The 26,071-nt window shown below is 43.5% G+C and overlaps 2 protein-coding genes across 6 annotated transcripts in view; one reads left to right on the top strand and one right to left on the bottom strand.

Annotated features, from left to right (window-relative positions):
* Nucleotides 1–17,198, bottom strand: part of OGFOD3 (2-oxoglutarate and iron dependent oxygenase domain containing 3) — a 38,486-nt gene extending 21,288 nt beyond the window's left edge. For all 5 annotated transcript variants that reach the window (XM_085556945.1, XM_085556943.1, XM_085556942.1 and 2 more), the window contains exons 1-7: nt 17,101–17,198; nt 16,162–16,451; nt 11,140–11,215; nt 10,459–10,501; nt 8,095–8,159; nt 7,444–7,500; nt 3,667–3,820 (exon numbers count right to left, since the gene is read on the bottom strand). In XM_085556945.1, the coding sequence (XP_085413071.1) occupies nt 3,667–3,820; nt 7,444–7,500; nt 8,095–8,159; nt 10,459–10,501; nt 11,140–11,215; nt 16,162–16,451; nt 17,101–17,177 (762 nt within the window). In that variant the 5' untranslated portion in view covers nt 17,178–17,198. The remainder of the gene's footprint in view (nt 1–3,666; nt 3,821–7,443; nt 7,501–8,094; nt 8,160–10,458; nt 10,502–11,139; nt 11,216–16,161; nt 16,452–17,100) is intronic.
* A 43-nt stretch (nt 17,199–17,241) lies between these two features.
* On the top strand, nt 17,242–25,987 carry HEXD (hexosaminidase D). Its single transcript, XM_085556947.1, has 12 exons — nt 17,242–17,540; nt 18,028–18,137; nt 18,227–18,314; nt 19,003–19,167; nt 20,224–20,407; nt 20,570–20,641; nt 21,391–21,586; nt 22,225–22,307; nt 23,084–23,162; nt 23,240–23,341; nt 23,807–23,896; nt 24,736–25,987. The coding sequence occupies exons 1-12, from the start codon at nt 17,475–17,477 to the stop codon at nt 24,902–24,904; spliced, it is 1,404 nt and encodes a 467-aa protein (XP_085413073.1). The 5' UTR covers nt 17,242–17,474; the 3' UTR covers nt 24,905–25,987.
* Nucleotides 25,988–26,071: the final 84 nt, after the last annotated feature.

Raw genomic sequence — 26,071 nt, 5'->3', positions numbered from 1 at the left:
TCTTACCTGTGAATACATGGAGGTGGGAGGATGTAGAACTGGGAGGAGGAACAAAAGTAGCTATAAACTGATCATGGACATGTTTAGGCTAAAAAAAAACCAGAATCTATTTTGGGAAATGTGCTGGACTAGCTTTGATAGAAGAAATTCAAGGAAAACAAACCCAAAACCATCCTAAGGCAGAGCCTGACACTTCTGTGAAGGATGAGAGGATCTGTGCTCAGGCAGGGCACTGCACAAATCTCCAAGTCCCACACTGCTTCCACCAGAGAATGTTCAGTTCTGACAGTGTGAAGTGTGCAACAGCAACTCCATTAGAAATCAAGTATTTGACATTTGGAAGCCTCAGTTCCAAACAAACTCCATCCAAGATGAAACTCCACATCTTAAAACAACATTCTCTTCATTTGATTTAGAGGCTTATAAATTCAACAACATTAAATCAGTCATTTGGGTGATTTCAGGGTTTCCATTCCTATGTAACTACAAACTCAGGAAATTTTAGGAGGAAAAAAACCAAAGCCTCACACAAATAAACACAATAAATCTGTACTACTCCATCATGCTGTTAGAAGTCTTCGGGGAAATTCAGACTGAGAAATCTAATTGCAGTAGACTCAGCAACATCCAGAAAAAGGAAAAAGAGGGGTTTTCTAATGTTCCAAGAAGCCACATCTTTTTAACAACAATGTTACTCTGAAACAGAAAATACAGTGAAGTCTTTTTGCTAAGGCTCCATTTTACCTTTCTTCTGGAAGGAGGCAAGGAAAAAATCATGAAGTCTTCTAGGAATAACCTTCACTGTTAAATTATGCAGAAATACCTAAAGTGCCTTATTCTGTTCCAAGGGGAAAGCGTAAATAATGATCCAACAAAAAAGCATCCGACAAACTAGCAAGTTTTATTGATCTTTCTTCAACTTCCCAGCATTCACACTTGCTTTGGAGGCCACATAAGAACACTACTACTCTTTTCTGGGAAGAACTTTTTACCTCAGATCAATAGAAATGTGTTTTTTTTCCCTTCTTTCAAAAGTAGAAAAAGTTTGCTGGAGGAAGAGAAATACAAGCCAGGCTGACTGCACTGCAGGAACCTGGGAAGCTGCACAACTTCTTCCTATTTAATCTCTCTCAAACTATTTATGATTCTGAAAAAGGTGTTTGGCAACTGCCCCAACTGGGATAATTCTCTTCACAGACTCAGAATTATTTAGGTTGTGTAGAAGATCTCCAAGATCACTGACTCCAACCACTGTCAGAAATCAGACAACCCAATTATTCAGTATAGAACACCACTAAGGTCTAGATTATGCATTCCAAGTCTAAGAGAGCACTTTTCCTGCTTGTTTTGTTTTTCTTCTGAAGTTGGAGAAGGGTTAGAAAAAGCCAAAGCAAATCAATTGATGCATCTGCTCCCTGAACAGATAGCCTGCAAGATAAATAAAACATGGACAAAAGAGAAGGATAAAAAACAGGAAAACATTCAGCCTGCTGTCCATCATGTTCAGGCATTCTCAGGATGACAGGACAGAAAAGCAGCTTCCACAAATTCTCTTCATGTAAACTTATTTGCATGTAAATGACAAAATAACTTGGAAATTATAGGAGATATGTAGGTGGAAACACTTAATTGAAAGGTTATCCAACCACCTTACTCATTTCCCAATGCAAAACACATGCAGAGAAGAATAAAGAGAATACTGGCAAGCAGGGCTTGGGCAGACACAAATCTCATAGTAATAAATCAGAGTCTGGAATTCTAAAATAGGCTTTTTTTGGGGCTGAAATAAAAAGAGTGGAGAAAACAGGCATAAGCTGTTGAAATATACTGCTTTTCCCACCCTCGTGGCAGTCAAATCTGATTCTCTGAAAAATTTGGAAAAACTGTAAGGAACCAATAAATTCACTGCACTTCACACAAACAGAATCACAGAATCACCCGTTTTCTTCTTCCCAAGGGTCTCTTGGAATTTGTTGGAACCTTGGATACTGAGAGTTTTAAACTTTCTGTGCTGAAAGACACAGACCCATGAGAGAACACTGCATTTGATCTGAGGCTGTGGAGAAGGCTTCCAAAATTGATTAACAGCACTGGGATTATGGGTGTGGAGTTGATTAGAAGTGTGTAACATCACAGGGTGGAACACTTAAGAGTTTGGGGTTTTAGAATATAGTAATAAATATGAGGCAAGATGGAGGTTTTATGTTCTTCTTCTTCACCTTCTTCATTCTTCATGTGTTTGGGTGATGTTTTGTAATTGGACAGAAAAGTTTGCATTGCAGGCTTTGAGGGATCAGTTATTGAGTTAAAAGTGAAAATAATTGAGGTGTAATTTCTTAATTGGATAGTTTAGCCTTAAAGAAATGATAAACACCCGAGTCTGAACGTGAACTATTGTTTCAAATGCCTTCAATCCCAACCCTGATAGAAGTAGAAAAAGAAGCAGAGAACCCACAGGAATTGAGCATAACAAGTTGGAATTTCTGTGAACCCCACCAGTACAATTTGCTCCCTACAGCCATCTCCTACCAACACCAATCAAATGAGGAGCTCAAAGGCATCCCCACCACCTCTGGTCCAGAGCCATTGCTATTCACTGGTTACATCACAGCTTTTCAAACCAGAGGCACCCAAAACCTGGCAGATTCCACCCTACAGGACCTTCTGCTTCCAAATATAAGCTGTGTCTTCACTACCACCACATCTTCTAAGTTTAAGATAAGTTTAAGATGCTTCTGCCCACATGAACAAGGACACAGGAACTCACATCAGTGTGACCAACAAAAGACACTGCCCTCAGACTGGCTTTTTACAGGAAATAATTTCAGGCAAGGAATATTTGTTTGATTTTTTCATGTTTCAGGTCATAGACTTCAAGGTACACTGCCCACTTATAGACTCAAGCCCTAAGGAATAACTTGGATTTTGCTGGGATTATTTTATTTAGCTCCATTTTGGCTAATCCATTACTTCAGGATTTATAAATCCTGAAGGCATGAAACGTGGGTATTGTGGAGGTGTTTTTTTGCTTGTTTGGGTTTTTTTTTTGTGTTGTGAGTTTTTTTCTTTGATTTTTCCATTGTTTGTATTTGCTGTTCTGCACAGAACACTTGAACTCAGTGAAACTCAGAAATAAACTCAATACCAAATCATTTAAGTCCACTGAAAAATATACCAAATATTAAGCTATAAGCCTAGAAATAAGACTGTGCAGTTAAAAGGATCAAAACACCAAGTAATTGAAAGATGGTACCAGGTACCACATCCCCACTGAACCATAATTCACATACAGCTGAAAATACAAATATTAAGCCTTTTTGAAGAGCCTTAGATCAATAACAACAGTGACCAACTGACCACTGTGAAACAGCTCCTTCTAGATTTGGCTGAAAGAGCAATTCAGATATTTTAATCAATGTTTCTGACAAAAGAGATTCCTGAGTAGCCATTCTCACAGTTTACTAATTCTAGCAAAACTAAATTAGAGAAAATAAAATAGAATGGGATACAATGGCCTGTGTTTCTAAAACTCACTTATCTCCCGTTAGGTTCATCCCCTGAAGTTTTCAAACCTGTTTGATGGGTGGTTTAAATGCAAAATGATTTCAAGGTGATTTAAGAATAACAACAGGAGATGTTTGCAGCCCATCTCAGCCCCCTCCTCACCTTGTCCACGTGTGGGTGCCAGTATTCATCGTGTGTTGTCTTGGCTCCTGTGCTGTTCATCCTGGAGAAGAACGTTGGCTTGGTCAGGTACATGGCAGAAGAGCTGATCCCAAAGACCTGAGCAATCCTCTGCTGGATCCTCTGCCTCACATCCCTGCAAAAACAGCCAGGGCTCAGTCAGTGACAGCTCCCTCCTTCAGGCACTCACTGCTTCTTCCTCAGCTGAGAAACATGGGGTTTGTTTCTCTGGGTTCTTTTTTTAATTGTCAGAATATCAAGGAATAGAAACTATGCCTCCTATGGCCTAAGTTTGAAAATTTGTCTGTTTTCCTGAATAATAAATATAAACATAATAATACACATAACAATAAACATATCCCCTCCCAAGCAGTCAGGCCACAGTCTTGACATATCCAAATCTCCTCCATTGTCCTGCTCTGCAAGGAGTCCTCCCTCTTATTTCAGCCTGATTCATTTTCACTTTTAAAAGCTTTCTATTAAGGTTTGCTGTCTGGTGTTTGTAAGGCTCTGTTAAAGCTTCACTCCTCTTGGAGACTGATGTGTGATGGCTTTGGGCACAATGCGTGTTTTACAAACCAAACAGGATGCAAAGCCCTACTCAGTATGCCAAATACAGGTTTGAAAAGTAGAATAAGGTCACTTTTTACCCTAGAAAAACTCTTCTGTACATTCTGTTTTCTGCTGGCCAAGCCATTTCAACATTTATCAGTATCCTGACTACAGGTTTTCCATTCCATTCCCTGCCCTGCTGCTCCAAACACAACCTACTGGCAAAATACTTAAGGACAAAAGCATTGTCCTTCATGTGTAAACCAAGTGACAAGAGAAGCCAAATTTCAGCTGAGAAGAAAAGAATAAATGAGCCCACAACTGGGAACCTCCATGACCAGAAGCAGCAGAAGCCTCCCTTCCCTCATTGCCCTGGCTCTTCACAACTGTTGGGACAGTTCTGGTGGACCATGGCTACAAAGAAAGTATTTCTTCATGCTGGAGAAGCATTTATTTTTATAAGCACAGCAAGTCTTGTCTCGTTCAGACTGCTGAGGTGTACCCTGGCTCTGAGCAGATGCAACAACAGAGCTCTGCAGAGACAAGAAATGCCCAGGAACAGCATCCACTCAACAGCACCAGACCAAAATTAATGCTTCCCCCACACCTGTCAGCAGCAGCTCTTATCCATTTGCACTGAGTCACTGGGAATATCAAAAGGCAGACCAGAACTCCCTGAAAAGAGCACATGACCACCAGAGTCTGTAAAAACAGTCACTGTTTTGAGTTAGGGTGATGAGGAAGAAAATTTTTTTTAAAGCCAGTGAAGTAGCTGGAAGTCCAAGGAACACACAACTTGAAAGAAAGGAAGTTCAGCAGCTTGCAAAGCTGCCAGCTTAATGCAGCAGCAGCAGCACACAGAGCTGGAAGTGCCACTGAAAAGTTTCTGTGAGACACAGGCTCTGCCAGACCAACACATAAAAATGGAGTTGGGAGCGAAGTGTGATTCAGTCCTGGTGACAGGAACACTCAAAATCCAATCCACAGCACCTCCTGATGATGCCACTTGTCAGCACTGTCCCAGGGAGCTGAAACAGCCTCCTGCAGCCAGAGAGCTTTAACAGCAATCACAGACACAAAGCAAACTCACAGCTCCTCCTCTGCTCCTCCCAGCTCTCTGTTTCATAAGCTGAAAGGTTTTGGGAATAAATCTTTTGATTGTGCTGTTTCTGCTCAACTCACCCCTTCCACTGAGCATCCTGATTAAAGGTTTCCCTTCTGAATAAGCATTTCATTTATTATGAGGAACAAGAGGGATTGCTGTAACATGTTTGGCAGATGGTGGTTAAAATATCAGCCTAGACACCATAATTGAGTCTGAAGCAATGTAATTTTGACAGAGACAGTTTAGAAATCAGCCCCCTGGCTCAGGATGCCTTCTCAGATTCGTTATTGTTGCAATCAGTAATACTGAGACATTAATTACATTCAGTTATTTCTCTCAAGAGTGTATTTTTAAAGTGACCTAGGTAGATAAGGCAAAGTAATGAAGATAAATGCTCCCAAAAATAGCATAAAATCATTCATTAAGGCCATAAAGTACTATAGTCCATGCTAAAGCACTGCCATTAATAGGAACAGAAGCATTTAATAATATATTTTGTATTAGCTTCTTATCCAGTAGATTGAAACATCCCCTATACTGACATGAAATCTCAATGGAATATTGACATTCCATAGCAGCTGCCTCATCTCACAGCATGAAGTTAGAAAATTATTGAAAAATTGAATGCTTCTGTTCATGTGAAACAGAAATTATTCAAAGTTCAGTAATAATCAAGGAACCATCTAATTTTTGCAATATTGGGATCAGAAGTAAAAACATTTTAAAGAAGTTCATCTATAATGACAACGACATCTAAAAACAGCTGTTAAATAGAAATAAGCTTGAAGTGATTAATATTTTAGGATTATATTAATTAATTACTATTTTAATAAAACTAATAAACTCATTTGGCTACTTAACATTCCTTCCACCACTAGAGGGAGGTCAGATTCCTTCACACAGGCAAAAAAAAAAAAAAGACCAAAAGGGGGGAAAAAAAAAAAGTTCAAATATTCAAATCAGGGACATTTTAAATTACGAGAAACCAACTGAGATGCATAACCAAAGAATTCTTGTGTCTAGTCAACAAAGAATGCTTGTTCCTAAACTCTGGCCACACACCTTCCCAGCCACATGGAACTCGTTAGCTTTGTTGTGTTTGTTAAGTGTATGAGCAGGGCTGCAGGAAAGCTGAGAGCATCAGATGCCAGAGCTGCTCCATTATAGAGTTATTTCATCCTCTGGCTGCTTCTCCAGCCAGAACATGAGTCATCTCAAGTCCTTCCACTTCCTGCTTTACCATTTTTAATGTTTTGCTACACTCTGCCTCAAAAAAACCCAAGTTCCTGATGTAATAATAGTCCAGGATTGTGTCTATCAGCTCACACAACCCCTTGGATAACGTGTGAAAGAGGAGGAAATGAGGACTGGCCATCCCAAATCCCCACAGAGCTCACAGGAACAGCTTTTCTTGCTGGAAGGAAGGGAAATGTGTGGTGCAGCCATCACCCTAAATACATTCACACCATAAAACTTGTGGTAAGCACATTTCCCTCTCAGGATTTTTCATAGAGGTGCACAGAGAAATGAAAGAGAAAACAATTTTTATTTTTGCTTTTTTTTTATGTGGAATGTGTTTAGAGAATTGTTTACTCACAGTAAGTGTTTAATTAGATTTTGGTGAGGATTGTTTGAGCCTGATGGCCAATCCAATCCACCTGTGGCTGGACTCGAGAGAGGGTCACGAGTTGAGAAGGAGTGATAAATAGAGTCAGAGAAAGTAGTATGTAGTTTTAGTATCTTCCTTTTATATAGTATATTAATGTATTTTAACATAATTACAATAAAGAAATAATTCAGCCTTCTGAATTGAATCAGACATTATAATTTCTTCCCATTGGGTTCGACTGCATTTACAATAAAAACTGTCCTGGTGTGGCTGATGCAGCTCAAAGTAGCTGATGTTGTTTATCAGTCACCAGGAAATCCTTTTGCTTCTCTTCCTCGAGTCATACAAGCTCTCAGATATTGGTATTTTGAACCGCAAAATCCAATGTATGAATGCAAAGGGTAACCCCCTCCCAGCCTGCACTCCACAAAAAACTCAAAACCATAAAAAGTTTTGGTTTGTGGTTCATTCAGCAGTTACTGAAAATCTTTACCGGTATAATGCAAAATCCTCTTCTGTGAAGATGTCTTGAATTTTGTCCCCAAAGTACCTGAAAAATTAAACAACAGTCTAAAAGAGGAGTTGCTAAATCATACTGAGCAACAAGACACCTCCTTTCCCACACCCATGTGTTACGTTACCCACAACCAAAAAGTGAGAACACAACACAAAAAAAAATTAAAATCTTAAAAATGTTTTTAAGCATGATGTCTAAAAGTAATGCTAAAAGATTAAATGTTAAAAGATTAAAGGATTGAAATGCTGTAACTAGTAATGGCATTCCTCAGGCATTAAAAAATTACCCTCCCACAACATGAAATAAAAACATGTTTTTAAGGGTTCAGCTATTTGATTTCTTCCACTGCTGAATAAACTAAACTATAAGTGTGAAAAAATACTCTGATTAACCAGTGCAAGAACATAAAAATAAAGGTAATGGCAGCTTTCCAAGCACCCAGTTTAACAGAGATTCATTTTCATGCCAGGAAAACTCTTTAACTGATCATGGAAACTGTGGTGGATCCAGCCAAGCTCCAAAATTTCTCATCACTAATCCCAGCCCAGGGGCTGGAGACACTGGGGAAGGCACAGGACAGGGAAGGGCTGTGATGACAGCAGGCAGGAAGCCACAGCCTCAGTTTACCTGTACAGATTAACAAAATGCTTCCCCAGGGAAAGAGCTCCGGAGTGCAAGTCCAAAATTGATGCCTGGAAAAGGAAACAAAGAAGGAAAAATGAGCATGAAAAGGTTTTAGCATTATTTAACTATGACCTTTAATAACTGTCCCAGGTTGCCTCTCACTTTCCACAGCCTCCCAAGTAAAAGTAGCTTCCAGCCTTTGGGTTCACAATATAACATTTATTTTACAACTAAAAACCTCCCTCAGATCCCTGCAGAGATGCAGAGATTATGAAGGTATTATGAAATAAAAGCAGAGGGCTGCTATTTCTGAGACTCAGATGTGACAGGGCATTGCCAATCTCCCCCCATGGGCACAGGGTAAATTACTCTGCTCCAGGATCCCTTCTTGAAGACATTTCCCTTCCACACACATTCTCCAGTATTTGTGTGCTCAAGTAGCAGCACTAATATTTATCTTGCCCTGCATTTGTTATTAAAACTTCTCCTTCACTATGAGATCCTGTATACTTCTTATATTTAATACAGACATTAAAAAATCTGTTTCAAAGTACAATTAGAATTCCAAGGCTTACTAGAGCCAAACTTTCTTTTCCTCAATTTCTAAGCTGCTGTAAAAGAAAACCACGTAGTGACAAGGTTTTTCAATAGGAAAATTCAATTAATTTCTTCATCCAATTCAAACCAAACTCTTCTGCTGAGTTCCCAACAAGCTGCAGAGATTAGTATTCAGATTTGCCAGAAGAGAGGATTCTAAAATGTTTCTCTAAGTTGAATAAAGTACACTTTTTTATGTCCCTTGCTGTCCACAAAATACATTTGTTCTGCACCAGTTCTGAAGTATTTAAAAATAGAACTGCCTAATAGAAGTCTTTTTGTTATTTACACTGGAAATATCAAGGAGCACCAGTTAATTAACCTGACTGGCACTGAAGTAATGACATCTCTGATGTACAATATCTGGGCACTCATCTTGGAATTTGCCATTGTTTTGATGGACCACAGAGCATTCACATCATTGTAACAAAATCCCAGCAGAAATATCACTGCTGACAGGGGAACACACTCATCACAGTCCCTTAGAAAAAAATCTCTGCAGCCTCAAATGCCCTGTGCAGGGGAACCCCACTAACTCTTATTACAAGAGATAATAACAACTTTTTTTAACAAACCTACACAAATAACCTTATTTACCCCTTGAAAAATACATGGAGTAACAAGTTACTGGAGTGGACACAGCATGAGCTTTTCAAATCCCTTCCCACTGTTCTCCAAAAGCTTCAGAGGACTGTTAAGGAAATAAATAATCTCACTCATGCAAGAGCAGCTCTTGTATGAGGCTTTACTCAAGCTTCAGAAGCAAAACACTTTCATCTATTTGTTTCTGGTTCTGCACAAAAATCTAAACCACAGCTGGACAACAGCTTCCTGTGGCTCTCCAGATCCAGCTCTGTGTGTTCCACCTTGCCTTTCTAATTCCTCTTTGTGGGAGTGTAATGAAGAATCCCACGTGGGACCCAAAAACAGAGGAAAGCAAACCCAGGTGACAGCCCCAGGAGCCACACTGGGGTCCCAAAGGGCAGAGCAATCCAGGAAAAGGGGAAATTATGCAACCACACAACTGAAAAACATCCAGGGGATCCCAACAGAACTGAACACAGAAGGTTAAATCTTTTAAACAACTTGTTTGAGATGGGCAGCACTGCTTAAACATCTTGGTTTATATTTTTACACATCTTTCTCAGCAATCACAAGGACAATATATATTTTTTTTTTTCCAATTGAAACTCTTCTTTTTTTTGCTAATATATGCCCTAATTCAGCAGAGGCCTAAAGGAGTGGCTGTGATTATAAGTACCCGAGAAAGAGTTCCTGTTCACACACAAAAACATTCTGAGAACAAAGATGAGGGAAAGAAATTAAAATAAATATGCTTGTTAAAGAGAAATGGGATTCTTTCAATATAAAGAATATTATTCCAAGGGCTACTTAAGGCATTACATGTTTTGTTTTTTTTTGTCACTACACAAAGCCAATCTTTACAGGAGGCTGTGAACCACTGTAGTTTACTTCCAGAAGACAAACTTTTGTAGTTCTGCTATAGCAACTTTTACCAGATGAAGATAAAATCAGTTCAAGAGAGGTGCTAGAAATAATTAAACACAAGGAAATGTATTCTGTATTGCAGAAGTCAGGAGTTACACTGCTAGCAGAAGTATTAATGACAAATAACTTTCCAAATAAATTATTTTCCAAGTCTGAGCAGATGGAAAAAAATCTCCATCTCCTCACCTCAGCCCCAAAAAATGCATTTATAATCTTGCCTTGGCAGTAAAAGAACATAGAAAATAACAGGACACTGCTCACCCCTCCATCAGATCCTCCCAAGGACAGTCCCCTCTCTGCTATTCTGCAGGCAAAACAATAATCTCAGATGAGAACTGGTATGTGATTTCTTTGTCCTTTAATGTCCTTATTTACAACATGTAAGTCCTCAGAGAGTGGGATTTGATGCACCAGGTACAACCCAACTGAGTTAACAGCAGCTCCCATTTCTTGGAAACTGAACCTTCCAGCCTGACATGAAAATGAAGCATTTGTGTTGCAGAACTTTTCTGAGATTGCAGCTCCCTTCCAGAAATCCCAAAAATACCCTAAAAACAGTCCCTTCCCAAAATACCCTAAAAACAGACCCTTCCCAAAGGACTACTGCTAATCTCCTGGTGATTGCCCAGGCTGAGACACAGCTGCAATAAGGTCTACACTGTTTTGTTCTGCTTTTAAAGGCCAAATGGAGGCCAAGTGAAAATCCTTTAAAACTTAATTTATTTTCCTTTCTTTCTGTGAAGTGCTCATGCCCCTCAGAGCCAGGCAGATTCTGTGTGAAAGAACTGCCCCTATTACAGTAAAAATGGAAAATGGCTTTAGTAACAAAAATGTCATGTTTTAATCAGGCTAACCCATCTTGCTCACCCATCCTACCCCTCAGATTGACAAAATGCCATTAAAGTCAGTGCTTATAAAAGTTAGAGCTAAAAGAAAAATTACCTACGAATCCTTTCAGCTTCTTCCCTTGTGATTACAGTATCTGTCACACCTCTTCCACACTTCCTAGGAGTGCAACCTGCAACACAAAGAGGAGCAAAAGAACCCATTGAAACCACTTCAGCCACCTGAAGGGCAGGTTTTTAAATGAGACTTTGCACAAAAGTCTCTCTTGAAGTGACTCTTGAAGCACACAGCTTGGATATATAAGATGAAAAAAAGTCTCCAAAAGTTTACTGCTAAGAAATCTAACATTAAATTTTAAAAGCTCCTGGGAATAACAAGTCAGCAGCAGGAGCTCCAGGTGAAGAATATATGAAAGCTCTTATAAATCTGGCTGACAACAATCTTCAGGCAAGAAGAAGAAATAAAATCAGTTCTGAGCCACCAGAGACCTTAGAATGTTACATTGGCAGTTTTCTGAGGAAGATCCATTTACAGATCTACAGCCCCAGGAGAGATGGGTTCAGTGTGGCTTCTGACACTGCCAACACACCAGTGCTCCTGAACCGAGTGTCACTCAAGAATTATTTATTCATCAGAACACAAAATTCCTGGAAAGAAATCAATTAATTCACCCACGGAGGACAAAAGCATCACTGTGCTCTGATCAAAGGCAACTCATAACAATGACCAGGCTGATGGGAGAAGTTTTGCCAGGAATTTTGAAGGAATTTCCATTTCCTGTTACTGGATACCCCAGCTACATGTCAGGTGGGCTGCAAGGGAAAGCTGATGTTCAAGTAAAGAGCTGAAAGGAGTAAACTCAAAGGAGAAATTCAATACTCCAAGACAAACTTGGCCATTGAGAGCTTCCTTTCTACAACATTCTGCAAAGATTTCTGATTCCAGACAAGATTTGTTCCTTTTCCAGCTGCAAATATCAAGGCTTGACAAAACGACAGGGTTACCTCAGATAATTGTTACATGTGTGGGGTCTCTGAAGAGAAGTGGAAGCAGAAGGTGCTCTGAAAACAACAGCAGAAGCTTTCCCAAATGGAGAAAAAACTCCAACAGACAGAAAAATGTGGTCCAACATAAAGTCAGTCAGGTACCAACAATACAGCACAAATGCTGTATTGGGTGAATGCTCAGGAAAAATCAGAAGAGTCTGATTGAAAATTATTCCAGCAGTAATAAAAGTGTCCTCTCTGTCTCAGAGACTGTGGAACATGTGAGTAAGGAAGTATCAAATGCATATCTGGAGAATCTCAGGAGAAATTCAGATTAGCACTGCAGGTACCTGGTAGCTTCCACAAACTTGTGCCCAGTAGACACAAAACCATCCCTTTGTCTGATAATCACCATCAGTTCTGGCTATCAGGTAAATCAAGGTGAAGGAGGAACATACCAAAATATGTAAAACACAACTACTGCCACTGGCCCATTCAGCACAAAAACCAGAATGTACACAAAGGACCAAGTGCTCAAACTGCAGCTGTGTCTCCTACTTGGTGGTATTTAAGCAAGAACCACTCACTGCTGAGACAGAGAGGATTCACAGGAGAAAAAAGCTTTGGTAAGATTTTCCCCTGAGGCACAGGACCACAGAACAGTTTGGATGGAAGGACTTTGGGAATTATCTCACTGCTCCTGCCCTGGGAACAATCCCTCTGCAAGGCAGACAGAGATTTACAGCTGCCATCCCAAGAGCAGGCTGTGTCAGACCTTTCCTGGCATCTCCTTCCCACATCCCGTGGCCCTGTCTCTGGAAAAGCACCTTAATTCTAAATCCTGGGCAGTGACCACGGATGCTTTGTGCACTGGCACAGAATGCAAACACACAGCAGAAATAACATTTCACCACACACAGTGGCCATGTTAGCATTCAGGAACACACATAATCACGGGATATGGTTCCATGCAGGTGCTTTTATTGAGAGCTCTGGGAATCAGGGCTACAGCCCCAAATCTGACTGTGACACGGCTTTCAAGCTGAACATATTCTATATTCTATCGTTATATAACTTACATATTAATTATTAAACTTACATTGTACACATTGACATGAGTTTCTTGTGATCTTTCTTGGGCCCCTGATCACAGTGTCTCATTATTATTCTTATGATTAAACAGTAATTATATTTAATTACTAAACAATCATCACATCTAACAATTATATAATTTATCATGTACTAGCTATACAGGTGCAGTTCTAGCAAGGTACAATGTCTTCCTGTACTTCGGGTATTTATTTTTTTTCCTTTTCAGGGCCTACTAAGCTTAATTTTCCTTTTAACCCTAAATCCCCATGATTTTAAAACCCTTTTACTATCAGTCACAGTAGGCTGAAGTAGTTAATTGTGTCTCAGGACAGCAGAAATGGCCAAGATCTGCCCACAGAGTTTAGAATGCAGGTGAGGCTGTGCTCACGTAACACCCTACCTTCTGCAAATACAGTAACTCATGTGCTTGGTCCCCAAAAAATTGCAAATTTTATTTGGTATGAAGCATGTTTACAGGCAGGCAGTGCTAAGGGAATAAATCCTGCCCTGACACCAGCTACCAAATCACTTGAAGCAAACTGGAAGTTCAGTTGCACAAAGTTCAGCTGGAAGCAGGGACAGGTGCATAAATAAAAACCTCATTATAGCTGTGGAAACTTCACAGCTGAGCATCAGACACTGAGTGATGACAGGAATGTGCCTCCTCCTGACAGAGCCCGCAGCTGAGGGTGCCAAACCAGGCTAAAGACTGACAATGAAGAGTTATTGAGTGACAGAAACCTATTTCCCAAGTGCCTGAAGGTGCCAAGCTGATCCATAATCCACATTTTCTGCCTGGCTCTGCTGTGGGGAATGGGACACACAAAAAGTTCTCTACAGCTCATCACCACCCTCTCGTGGGAAAATTATCACAGCTCAGCTTTAATTAACCAATTAATTTATATTTTACAATATTATTATTTTACAATTATTTTATAATTATTTTATAATATTATTCTATCAACCAATTAATTTTTATTTCATTTATGTTGTGATCCTCAAAAGCACCGTCACAACATAAATTAAAAAAAAAATCCAAAACCCAAAAAAAACCATAAATAAAAACCCAAATCAATCACAGAACTTAGGCAACAGCACCAAGCAAAAATCTAATTAGAAAGGTGAGTTAATTGTCACCATGAAAAGCTAAGAAGTGAAACTTCACCCTACAGTCATCACTTGCTGCTGCTCCCCAGACACCCCAAAAATAAAGAACACCTTCATTCCTGTTCCTGGAGAGATGTGCTTCAAGTTCCTCCCTTCCTTACAGTGAAAAGAATACAATGAAAAAGGAGGAATAGAAAGAAAACAATGAAAAGGATAACTGATAGGATGGTCCAGACCACGTGCTCAAAAAATTGCTCCTGCAAAGCAAGGAAGGGAAAAGTACAGTTTTGTTGGTTTGGGGGGTTTCTTTTGGAAAGCAAACACTGCAGTAGCAGAATCCAGAGACTTTTAGCCCCAGTTCAATTACAACCAAATCACCAGCTGCAGTTTTATCTGGCCTAGAACTACCCAAATTCACCCAGCAGCAGTTTCCCCTAATAATTACTATGAAAAGTTAACACAGAACATGTGTTCTCATGTCAAAAAAAATTACCTTACCAAGACAGCTTTTTTTTGTGGGTAGCTTCCTGACATCAGTTTTCCTGGCCTAAATAACATTTGGGATGAATCCTCAAAAAAAAGATGCTACAGTAGCAGCACTGAGGAAAAACTATGTGACCCCAGACTATACATAAAATTTTCTTTTATTTTACAAGTCTTTTTGACCAACAGCACCAGGACCAGGCACCTGAAGAACATGGGTCTGCAATTTGTCAAACATTTTCTATCAGAACTGGCACAGAAGAAAGTTAAAACTTGCAAAATCACAGAAGAGCCTGGGAAAGGACCTCCAAAGATCATCTGGTTCAGCTTTTTGTGGTCAAGAGAGCCTGGATAAGATTACCTAGCACACTGCTCAGTCACACCCTGGAAACCCTCAGTCACAGGGTCTGCACAGCATCCCTGGGGAGGCTGTTCCAGTGACTGTAAAATTTTCCCTGTAAAATATTTTTAATAACAAGATGAAACCTTGCCCAATGCAACCTGCACCCACTCCTTGTCTTCTCTGTGCAGCTCCAGGCAAAGGCAGAGCTTCTGTCCTCTGTAGCTTCCCTTTAAGCACTGGAATATTGCAATGTGTTCTCCCTGAGCCTTCTCCAGAGAAAGGAGACCCAGCTTCCTGAGGTTTTCCTTAGAGGATGGGTTCTCCAGCCCTTTGATCACCTTTGTTCTTTTTGCAGCTCACAGCAGTTTCTTCCAGCCTCCAGCTTTGTATCAGCAGACACAACTACCGATTTGGCTAAAAACTAACTCAGAAGTTGTTTTTTTTTAAGATTCTACACACAGACAGACATACTGACAAAAACCAAGAGCAGAGCTGCTCTCTGGCAGCTCTGCCAACTAAAAATGTTCATCACAACACACTTTGCAAATCTGAAAGAGAGCATCAGCACCACTGATCCACAGAACCTGCAAGTCAGACTCTCTCACAATCTGCTCTTTGTCAGAGAAGATTAAAATCTTCCATGTCTCTTGTAGAACCAACCTCAACACTTCAAAAAAATAAGTGCCAGGGGGAACAGAATTTGACAGAAAACAGGCTCAGCAGAAAGACACAAAGACAGAAAAGTGCTTTTGTACTGGCAGACACACTTCTCACAACAAGTGTCAAAAGCTGGCACTTGTGCAGTCACCACACGCTGGTGGCACAATGTCCTGCATCAGTGCCACTCCATACCCTGTATGGTACTGAAACTCACTCACACCTACTACAGGAATCAACAGAGTATGAAAATAAACCAAAAACAAGCTCAGCAAAAGGTTTATTTCATAAAGCCCTTGTAAAGCAGTTTCAGAAGGGAAAAACCTCTCCCAAAAATCAACATCTGGGCTAGCCCGAGGGGCACGAACGTTTGGGGCTTTAAACAAAAGCCAGTGCCCAGGAGTTGGCTGCAAGCACGGGAGGTTTGCAGCCCAAGTTTGGTGCTGGTACCTGCGAACCGCTTGTGGCTCTCGTAGTCCTCCGAGCAGGGCACCTCCACGAACTTGTCCTGCAGGTGGTCGCTGCGATGTGCCAGCACCTCGGTGACCTCATCTGCGGGGATTCCACCCTCGGGGACCCCTTCTGCGGGGATTCCACCCTCGGGGATCCCATCCCGGCTGCGGAGGCGGCTCCACGCCAAGAGGCCGGCGGCAGAGAGGAGGAGGAGGAGGAAGAGGAGGAGGATGGCTGCCTTCAGCCACGTTCCCCGGGGATCCTGCTGGACTCTGCCCTTCTTGGCGCTGCGGAGGAAGCACAGAACGGGCGCTGTGAGCGGGGAGGGACCGCCCTGGCCGGTACCGGGGAGCCCTGGGCCCGCGGGACCCCGGTTCGGAGCACGATACACGGGTTAAAGCACACGCGGTTCTCTCCAGGACCCTCACCCCGGTTCGGAGCACGATACACGGGTTAAAGCACACGCGGTTCTCTCCAGGACCCTCACCCCGGTTCGGAGCACGATACACGGGTTAAAGCACACGCGGTTCCCTGCAGGACCCTCACCCCGGTTCGGAGCACGATACACGGGTTAAAGCACACGCGGTTCTGTCCCGGCCCTCACCCCGGTTGGGAGCACGATACACGGGTTAAAGCACACGCGGTTCTGTCCCGGCCCTCACCCCGGATGGGAGCACGATACACGGGTTAAAGCACACGCGGTTCTCTCCAGGACCCTCACCCCGGTTCGGAGCACGATACACGGGTTAAAGCACACGCGGTTCTGTCCCGGCCCTCACCCCGGTTCGGAGCACGATACACGGGTTAAAGCACACGCGCTTCCCTCCCGCTCCCGGGCCCGGCGCTGCCCGCCCGCCTCCCCACCGGGGCACCCCCGGGAGCCGCAGCGCCGCCGGGGCAGCGGGCAGGAGGTGGCGGCGGGCCCCGCGCCGGTACCTGCTGAGCCGGCGGCCCCCGCGGCCCGGCCCGGCGCCGTCGGGAGCGCGGGGCAGCGCCCGCCGCTGCGGAGCCATCGCGCCTCCTCCGCCTCCAGCGATGCGCTCGGCGCGCCGCGCCCCGGACTGCCGGCCTGCCTCACCGGGGAACGCGCTGGGCTGCCGAGAGTGAGGGGAAGGAGCCAGCGCAGAGCCGGGAGCGGCGGCACCGGGACGGGGGGACAGAGGGACAACGGCACAACGGGACAGCCGGGCGCGGGCGGGCAGCGCCGGGACAGCGGGGCAGGGGCGGCGGGGCGCGGCCGGGCGGGGTGCGCAGGGACAGGCCGGGCGGGGTGTGCCGGGGAGACAGGCCAAAGCAATCGAGGCCAGAGCATGTGGCGGCGCCTGGTGCACCTGGACCTGAAGGGCGCCGCGCCGCGCGTGGAGTACCTGGAGCAGGTGAGGGGAACGTGAGGGAGGTGAGGGATGTGCCTGGAGCAGGTGAGGGGAACTGGAGGGAAGGGAGGGATGTGCCGGGGGCAGGGGAGGGGTGAACGTGAGGGAGGTGAGGGATGTGCCTGGAGCAGGTGAGGGATGTGCCGGGGGCAGGTGAGGGGTGTGCCTGGCACAAGTAAGGGATGTATTGGGATTAGGTGAGGGATGTCCTAGACTCAGGTGAAGGATGTGTCTGGTATGGGTGAAGGATTTATTTGGCTCAGGTGAAGGATTTATTTGGCTCAGGTGAGGGATGTGTCTGGTATGGGTGAAGGATTTATTTGGCTCAGGTGAAGGATTTATTGGGCTCAGGTGAGGGATGTGTCTGGTATGGGTGAAGGACTTATTGGGCTCAGGTGAGGGATATACCAGGTGCAGGTGACAGGGGCACAGGATGGTGGCACTGGTCACAGCCCAGCTGCATCCCCATGTCCCCTCCCTTCCTTCTCAGGTGCTGCCACTGCTCCGTGCCCTGGGTGCCACCGGGCTGCTGCTGGAATATGAGGACACCTTCCCGTACACGGGGCCGCTGGAGCTGCTGCAGGCCCCCCACGCCTACAGGTAGTGCCAGGTACCCCGCAGGCAGCTCCAGGTGCCCGCAGGTGCCCCGGGCCGTGCCCAGCGGGCACTGACAGGTCGCTCTCCCGCAGCCCCGAGGAGCTGCGGGCGCTGCTGAGCCGGGCGCGGGCGCAGGGCCTGGACGTGGTGCCGCTGGTGCAGAGCTTCGGGCACATGGAGGTGAGCTGGGTGTGCTGAGCCAGCAGTGCCCGGGGGGGCAGTGGGGCTGGGGGGTCACGGGGTGCAGTAGGAAGAGCGTTGGCAGCAGGGCAGGGAGTGATCATGCCCCTCTGCTCAGCTCTGGTGACATCCAGAGGAGTGTGTCCAGCTCTGGGCAGAAACCACGGCCAGGAAGTTCCACCTGGACGTGAGGAAGAACTTCTTCCCTGTGCAGTGACCCAGCCCTGAGCAGGTTGTCCAGAGAGCATGTGGAGATTCCTTACTGGGGATATTCCAGAGGCCTCTGGACACAACCCTGTGCTCTGGAATGGCCCTGCTGAAGCAAAGAAGTGGGACCAGATGAGCCACTGTGCTGCCTTCCAGCCTGACCCATTCTGGAATTTTTCTGCTGGAAATTTCCAATCCAAGTCCCAGTGCTCTGGTTACCCAGCTCTGCCAGCTGCAGGATTTGACATCAGGGTCACACTGTAGTGACCTCCCTGTTTCCTTCACCCACCCTGTGAAGAACTTCGTGGTCAGAGACCCCCCAGCAGCGTGGAGCAGCAGCTGTGCCCCCAGCCTGTCCCTGGGGCTCAGCCAAGCCAAACCCTGGGTTTAGCAGGACACCTGCCCTCAGAGCCTTGGGGACAGGAGGATGCTGCTGTCCCCTGGTGTGGCAGCTGTCCCTGAGCTCCCGTTTCCTTTGCAGTTTGTGCTGAAGCACAGGGAGTTTGCCCATCTGCGGGAGGTGAAGGCACTGCCCAACGCCCTGAACCCGCACAAGGAGGAGTCACTGGCACTGGTCAAAGCCATGATTGACCAGGTCATGGCCCTGCACGAGGACTTGCGGTGGTTTCACATCGGATGTGATGAGGTGGGACTTCTCTTGAGCTGGGAATGTTTCTTTTCTTTTGAGGAATGATAGGAAGGGCTGAGGTTTCTGTATTTTAGTGGTGCCCAGGCCACGTTTGGGTGGGATTTTGGGGAGAGAAAACACCACTCGAGCCAGTGTAGAAAAGTTTTTTTTTTATAATGAATGATTCCAGTAGCATATGCTGTCATTTCCATAGATATGAGTGCAATATCAAAGCATTGAAAGCAGCTTCTTAAAGCTAACAGCATTTGAGTTTAGGTCAAGTGGGTGTTTGTAGTGGGATATCAATTAGAGCTGTTCATTAGGAATCTGATAAGTTTGGTGTAAGATACTGGCTCATTGTTCTAGGCAAGTTACTCAAGTAAACCCTTCTGTGGTTGGAAGTGTTGGTTTTTTTTACCTTGGTAGTTTGTATCTTTGAGAAGAAGACACTCAAGTTTCTCTTTCTCATAGTTTCTTAAAACCATCCTGATAGCACAAGATTCCTGTAATTCATTGACTGTACTGATATTAGTTTAACGTTTTGTCTCCTGTTGTGTTGAAACTGGTGGGAAGGCTAGACAGGGAGCTGTTATAAAGCAAAATAATATTTATGTAGAATAAATAAAACCTGCTCTAAACCAGCAAATTTTAATTCACTCTCCGCATGGGACCAAGTATACTGGGCCACCCTTGGACATGGCCCCAGGTTACTTCTAAACTCACATTTGGATGATGTTTCCCAAGCTAGAAACCTCATCTACCTCAGGTCCCCATGGGTTGCTGGATTTGAAATGAATCAGTGTGGTGAGAGCTACTTCCAAGGACAAACATTCCAAAGGCAAATAGGGCATATAGATATTTTAGTTTCTGTAGAAAAATTCCCTCAAGTGATGCATGTAAACATGGCCACAGTCCCCTGCAGACTGCTGGAAATGCTTGCAGTGTCTTCAGTACTGAGAGGTGCTTTTGAACGTGTCCACTCAGTGGATCACTTCTGGACAAAGATTTGACTATTGTCTCCTCACTTTCTCTGTTTCTATGCAAGAAATCAGGATGATTTGCTTGGTGTTTCAGGTCTACTACCTTGGCGAAGGAGAGGAGTCAAAGCAGTGGCTGCAGCAGCAAAACAACACTCCAGAGAAGCTGTGCTTATCCCACATAAAAGCAGTTGCCACTTGTTTGGCCTGGTCTTACCCCATGGTGACACCCATCGTGTGGGACGACATGCTCAGGGGGATGAGTGAGGAAACACTGGCAGGTGTGTGACCAGCCACAGGGTGAGGCAGGTTTACAAAGATAAAACAGATTGGTTGGCAGCTGAATGTAATGAAAACAACGAATCTGGCAAGAGTTGAGATGTTGTTTGACTAGAGAATAGAAGCACTCAGTCCATGATTTAGAAGAGCTCTGTTCCTTTCAGAGTCCGGGGTCCCACAGCTGGTGCAGCCCATGATCTGGGACTATGCAGCAGACATCGACGTGGTGGGCAAAGGTTTGTACTTCTCTGCTGAGCTGTGTAAAGCAAAATAGCCAAAGCAAAATTCTGTCATTAAATCCTGCCTTAGCTGGACACCAAAACATTCTGGTTTTGTTGAATTGTTTTTTATTGCCTTAATAGCATAAAGACAGCCCTTATTTGATTTCACGTCATAACTGCTATTACTTATTTTCTTTTTCTATTTATGCTTCCCCTATGAATGACTTGCATTGTAGGCTGCTTAATTCTTTTTAGCAGAGCTATGGTATCACTGATAGGAGATTCAGAGGTTTCCCACAAGCACTGTTATATTAATTCTCCTTGCATTAACACCAGTAGCAGCACATAACTCTGTATTGAACAGCTCTGCAAAAGAGTCTGCAGGGCTTCATACATCTATAGAATTCAGAGAGAAGCTCCTATAGGCTCCTGTCAGGCGTCTAAGATTCATGCAAATATTTCTTTGTTGCCAGAACAATCAGCTGTCAGATGCTGTGCATGCTTGTTACAATCTCACAGCCTTTAGCATGGTAGCAATACAAGGGAGTGGAGTACAGTAACTGACACACGAAAATAGCAGGACAGCCACTCAAAAGACTGCTCAGAGAGGGTGTCAAATCCCCCCTCCTTGCTGATGCTCCAAGCCTGAAAAGGCTCAGCAGCCTGTTGGATCTGGAGCTGTGTTCCCTTCACTGCAGCATTGCAGTGGGGGCTGAAACTGGAGAAGGCTCATCCTGTGCGTGTCCCTTTGTGTCTCCCCGCAGTGCAGCTCGTAGAGAAGTACCGCAGGTGTGGCTTCTCCAAGGTGTGGTTTGCAAGTGCCTTCAAGGGAGCCACGGGGGTGAATCAGTCTCTCACACTGATTGGGCACCACCTCAGGAACCAGCTGGAGTGGCTGCAGGTGGCCAGCAGGAGCCCTGCTGATGTCCTCGAAGGTATCGCGCTGACCGGCTGGCAGAGGTGAGGAGCAGCTCTGTGTGCTTCCGAGGGTCACACGTGAGCAAACTTCCACCCTAAAGCTCCCTAAGAGGTACAGGGAAGCTGGGGATTCAGAAGGGAACTTTGCCACCCTGCAGTTCTTGCTGTCACTGCTGGGCCTTGTCCCCTGACTATGAAGGGTGGGTTTCAGAGTTCAGGTAGCTGCACAGCACTAGCCAGCAGGACAATGGCTTTGGGGACACCACCACCAGCAGAAGGCTTGAATGGATCTTGTGTCACTTGAACTGCTCACAGACGCTGTAGTTCATGCATGGTGTGTCTATCTGAATGCCTGATGGGAACTCAAAAACTATGAAATTACATAAGAGATGAGAATTTGTTAACGTAATGAAGGAGTAAAACATTTTTTTGCAGTCAGGAAGTCTTAGGGAATACCAGAGAGCTGATGTCCAATTTCTGACCTAATTTGCCTCGAGTAGAGAATTTGGCTTTGATCTGTTCTTACTAGTAAAACAGGAATACTTCACATTTCAGAGATAAGTGATCTCTTTGCTGAGACAGAAACTCTTTGAATTTTAGTGATTGACATATTCAAATTTTCCACTTGTTAGTCTGCTCTAACAGTAAAATGTGTAATTAATGGATGTTTTGTTACATAGGTATGATCACTTCTCTGTTTTGTGTGAGCTTCTCCCTGTGGGAATTCCATCCCTGGCCGTGTGTCTGCAGGCACTAAAGAATGGTACAATGACAACTTTTTCTCTCTCAGATAATGCCTAGCACAGGAGTGAAGTGGCCTTCCCCTAAGATTGCCAGAGGCTTGTTGTATTTTGAGATGGTTTGCTGAATTGATCATGGCCTGAATTATGAACAATAAATTACAATTTGCAGTATGGGAGCAGAGAAGCCTTTTGGCCTAAGTATTTTAAAATAGCTGTTGTATCCTCTTCATTTATTGTGATCTAACACAAAAATGGTCAAAAACTTCATGCCTATATTAAAGAATAAATTTAAGATGAGGAATTGCTTTCCAAACTTACTTAAAACAATAGTGATATATAAATGAGCCTAATTTAGTTTAGATTTAGAATGTGCTCATATGTAAAAGTTGTTTTAACTAATTGTTTTTTCTTAAAATGGATCTAGGGAGGACACTGTCTGATAAAATACCTCCTGTAGTTTCTGCTTTCTTTACAGGCAGTTGCCAACAATATTTTTCTTATTTTCAAAATAAACCCCCACAATCCACTGATTTTTAATTGAGGCACTAGAAATACTCAGCACCCTGAACAGAAAGTTTAGGAAGTGCTCACCCTTGCACAAGACAACTGTGTGAAAGACACTGAGCTGCTCCACCCACCCACAAGTGTTTTTTCCTTCTTTTATTTCCATTTTACCTTTTAAAAAATCCTTCACCAAAGGGGAACTACTAAGTCAAGGCAGAATACTCCGGAAAAACATTGTATGAACATTTTGGTTCCTTAGGCTCCTTTCCTCATTCCCACTATCTTCTGCCAGGTGGCTATTCTGAAAAGATTAAAGAAAATGTGGAAAATCTCCTCGGAATACCTAACCTGGAAATTGATAGTTTCATGAGGTAACATTGCAGCTGCAGAATTCAGGTGCTTCTCTTTGTGTGGTAAGTTCAGAAACTAACAGATCCTCTTTGGACAGCCCAAGTCTGGGGACATTTCCTGGGAGCAATGTCCTCACCCTTGTGACACAAATTAGTTTCCACCTCAAGTCATCAGTGGATGAACTTCTGGAAAGGAACAGGTAATGAGGTTTCTGTTGATTCTCTGCCGGGCTTTAGGAGTGTTAGAACTGTATCATCTCAAAGTGGGGCACAACTCCAAAAAGTGATTTAAATATCAAGGTGTCACTGACACCTAGGCAGAACATATTTACATCAAAATTTAAAATATTTTAGCAAAGTTTCTGAATACTATATGCTGCCTTATTTGAAGCATATAGTTCTTTCTTTAGTTACATTTTACTGCTATTTAAAGTTAAAATGAAAATTTATAATGGTGTAGATAAAAAAGAAAGGAGCTTGAAATAAAACATACTGCAGCAGATGATTAAGTGATCAAGTTTCACAAGCTAATTCCAAAGATCTATAGACTGAAATAAACTCACTCCTTAAGCATCATCTCTGTGCAGGAGTTCAGCTAAAGCCTGGCAGTGACAAACAGATGTTGCTGCTGTTTGATCACTGCTCCCACCAACATCCATTTTCAGGTATGTCACAGGCTGGTTTAGCCCCTACCACAGGAAAAAGAAGATTATTCATCCTATTGTACTGCACCACTTCCAGCCAGATGCAGTCAGGTAACCACACTTGTTTTGCACTACAGGGGAAATAAAGTCTGATATATTTTGGGCACTCAGGTACAGAGAACTGTGAGCCCTTACCTCTTTCTATAATTATCTCAGAAACATCAGTGAGAATCAGATAAAGTATCCATAATATGTTTTTATACAACATGTTTGGGTTGGAACTAGATGATCTTCACAGTTGCCTTCCAACACAACCATTCTGTGATTCTAATTTTACCTTTGCCTTCTGTTGAATGAATTCTTTGAGAACAAATACAAAACTGGTCTCCAAAAGCTTCTCCCTTGTTATTCCTATATGGCCCTGCTGCACCTCAAGCAGTGGTTGGCCTTGGTGCAGGAGCTCACCCTGGGCCAGATTGCAGGCAGGGCTTGGAATAAAGCCAGGCCCTTCCCCTTGCTCTGGGCTTTTCAGAACTTGTCCTAGACATTTTGCCAATTCATGCTAAAAGATTCATTTACACTTCTTTGCTTTGTTTTGGTTTTTTCCTTCTGTGATAAGGTGAATATCCAACCTCGTCTATTCTTTCTGATAAAACCCAGAATGAAATTCCCAACAAGTCTCATAGTGGGTTTCAGTTACACTTGAAATATGTGTAGTGTTTTTTTCAGCTCACGTTTTGATACTTTAAAAGTCTTTGCATGAGGAAAGTGCCAAGATTAATGGAACTTAAACAGAAAATCGAGTCCTTTGGGCTCTTGTAATAGATGCTTCTTTTCCTGTAAAGTGGTTTTAGGACAGTACTCCCTTCCGAAGGCCAGTAAGCCAACCCTCCCCTGAGGCAGAGCTCACCTGCAAATGTCATTGTTTCTTCCTTCTCACTTCTGCTCAGTCTCTTCTCCAAGTGGAATGCTGTGGTGCAAGACCTGCAAGCAGCCATGGAGCAAGTTTTCCACAGGTGTGCTATAGAGGAATGGATGGAGGAGAATGTCCACCCCAGCCTACAGAAGCTGCAGCAGGTGCTGGATGATTTAGAGGAAGCAATAAGAGCACAAAATTAGGGGAATTTCAATTAGTCTGACTCACTCCCTGGGAAAACATGACTACTGTTGGCTAGCCCTTGAGCTGGAGTTTGTCATCTTGAGAGTAGAAGCATGAACTGTGGTTAAACAAAAGTGACCTGAAGGCATTAAGGAATTTATTAGCATAAAACACTTCCATTTTCCTGTCTTAACACATGCTAAGCCTTAATTCACCTGCCTGGAAGTCAGGTATTAATAAGAGAATGCAGGAGTGAGTCACAGCTCACTCTCCTACAAGGCAGGAGAAAACCCAGTTTCTTCCAAATTCAGGATTTGTAGCAACAGACTCTTACATAACAATGACCTGGGAAAGCTCTACCCTAATATTTAGGATACTTTAAAAATGTTTGGGTCATTATGTTCTGTACCATAACTCCTTCACCTGTCAGCTGTGCTCTGAGTTGTGTCCCACCATTCCATCAAGGGGAATCGGGAGCTCCTCCTGGGCTTGGAGGGAAGATGCCTTAACACATTGGGCTGCTTCACTTTCTGCCAGAGCACCACCAAAGCTCAGCTGGTGCCATCCCCACAGAAAAGCACCACCCCACTCACTGAGGCATCTGTTTAGCTGTGTGCAACCTGAAAATGCAACCTGCACTTTCCAGCTCTGTCCCAATTTGAGCCATGACTAAAGCTACTAAATATAAGGGAAAAAATGCTGGTTTAGTCTGCTTTAAATGTCAAACTAGTCATAATGTATAGAAATGTATTTTGGGGATTTTTGGTGATTATCCCAATTCTCCACTAAATGGAAATAATTCAGAAGTATGGTAGTTAAGTATGTTACTCCAGCATGAATATTCAAAATATTTATTTTTGTGCTTCATTTATTCCTTTCTTTAATTTTTTTGAAGCACTGGTGTTGAAATTTTCTTGGAACAAAACATACAAAAAGTAAAACTACAGCATAAGACAAGCTTCAAGTGATTCAATGAGAGCCTCAGTCACTAGAAATGCAAATCTTTATCTAAAAGGAACCAATTGCTCTGTATACCTGTCACATAGCTTGAACTAAACAAGATCTTAATTTATTTTACTTGAATAAAACCTTTGATACTCAAAGTGTTTGTAGAAGGGTGCTGCTTTTTGTGTGTGTAGCATGTTGGTTTGGTTTGAAGGAGGGAAAATGGAAATATTCACCAATAG

Source organism: Lonchura striata, chromosome 18 (assembly GCF_050655825.1).
Source record: "Lonchura striata isolate lonStrDom1 chromosome 18, ASM5065582v1, whole genome shotgun sequence".
Classification (NCBI taxonomy): Eukaryota; Metazoa; Chordata; class Aves; order Passeriformes; family Estrildidae; genus Lonchura; species Lonchura striata.
Note: the sequence above shows the minus strand (reverse complement) of the source record. Positions and strands in the feature narration are given on the sequence as shown.

Bases quoted from the DNA above. Each gene is read 5' to 3' on its own strand.
- HEXD (XM_085556947.1), top strand. From the start codon at position 17,475: ATGTGGCGGCGCCTGGTGCACCTGGACCTGAAGGGCGCCGCGCCGCGC. The intron at 18,315-19,002 runs GTGAGCTGGGTG...TTTCCTTTGCAG, and splicing joins AGAGCTTCGGGCACATGGAG to TTTGTGCTGAAGCACAGGGA. The intron at 21,587-22,224 runs GTGAGGAGCAGC...TTTGTTACATAG, and splicing joins GCGCTGACCGGCTGGCAGAG to GTATGATCACTTCTCTGTTT.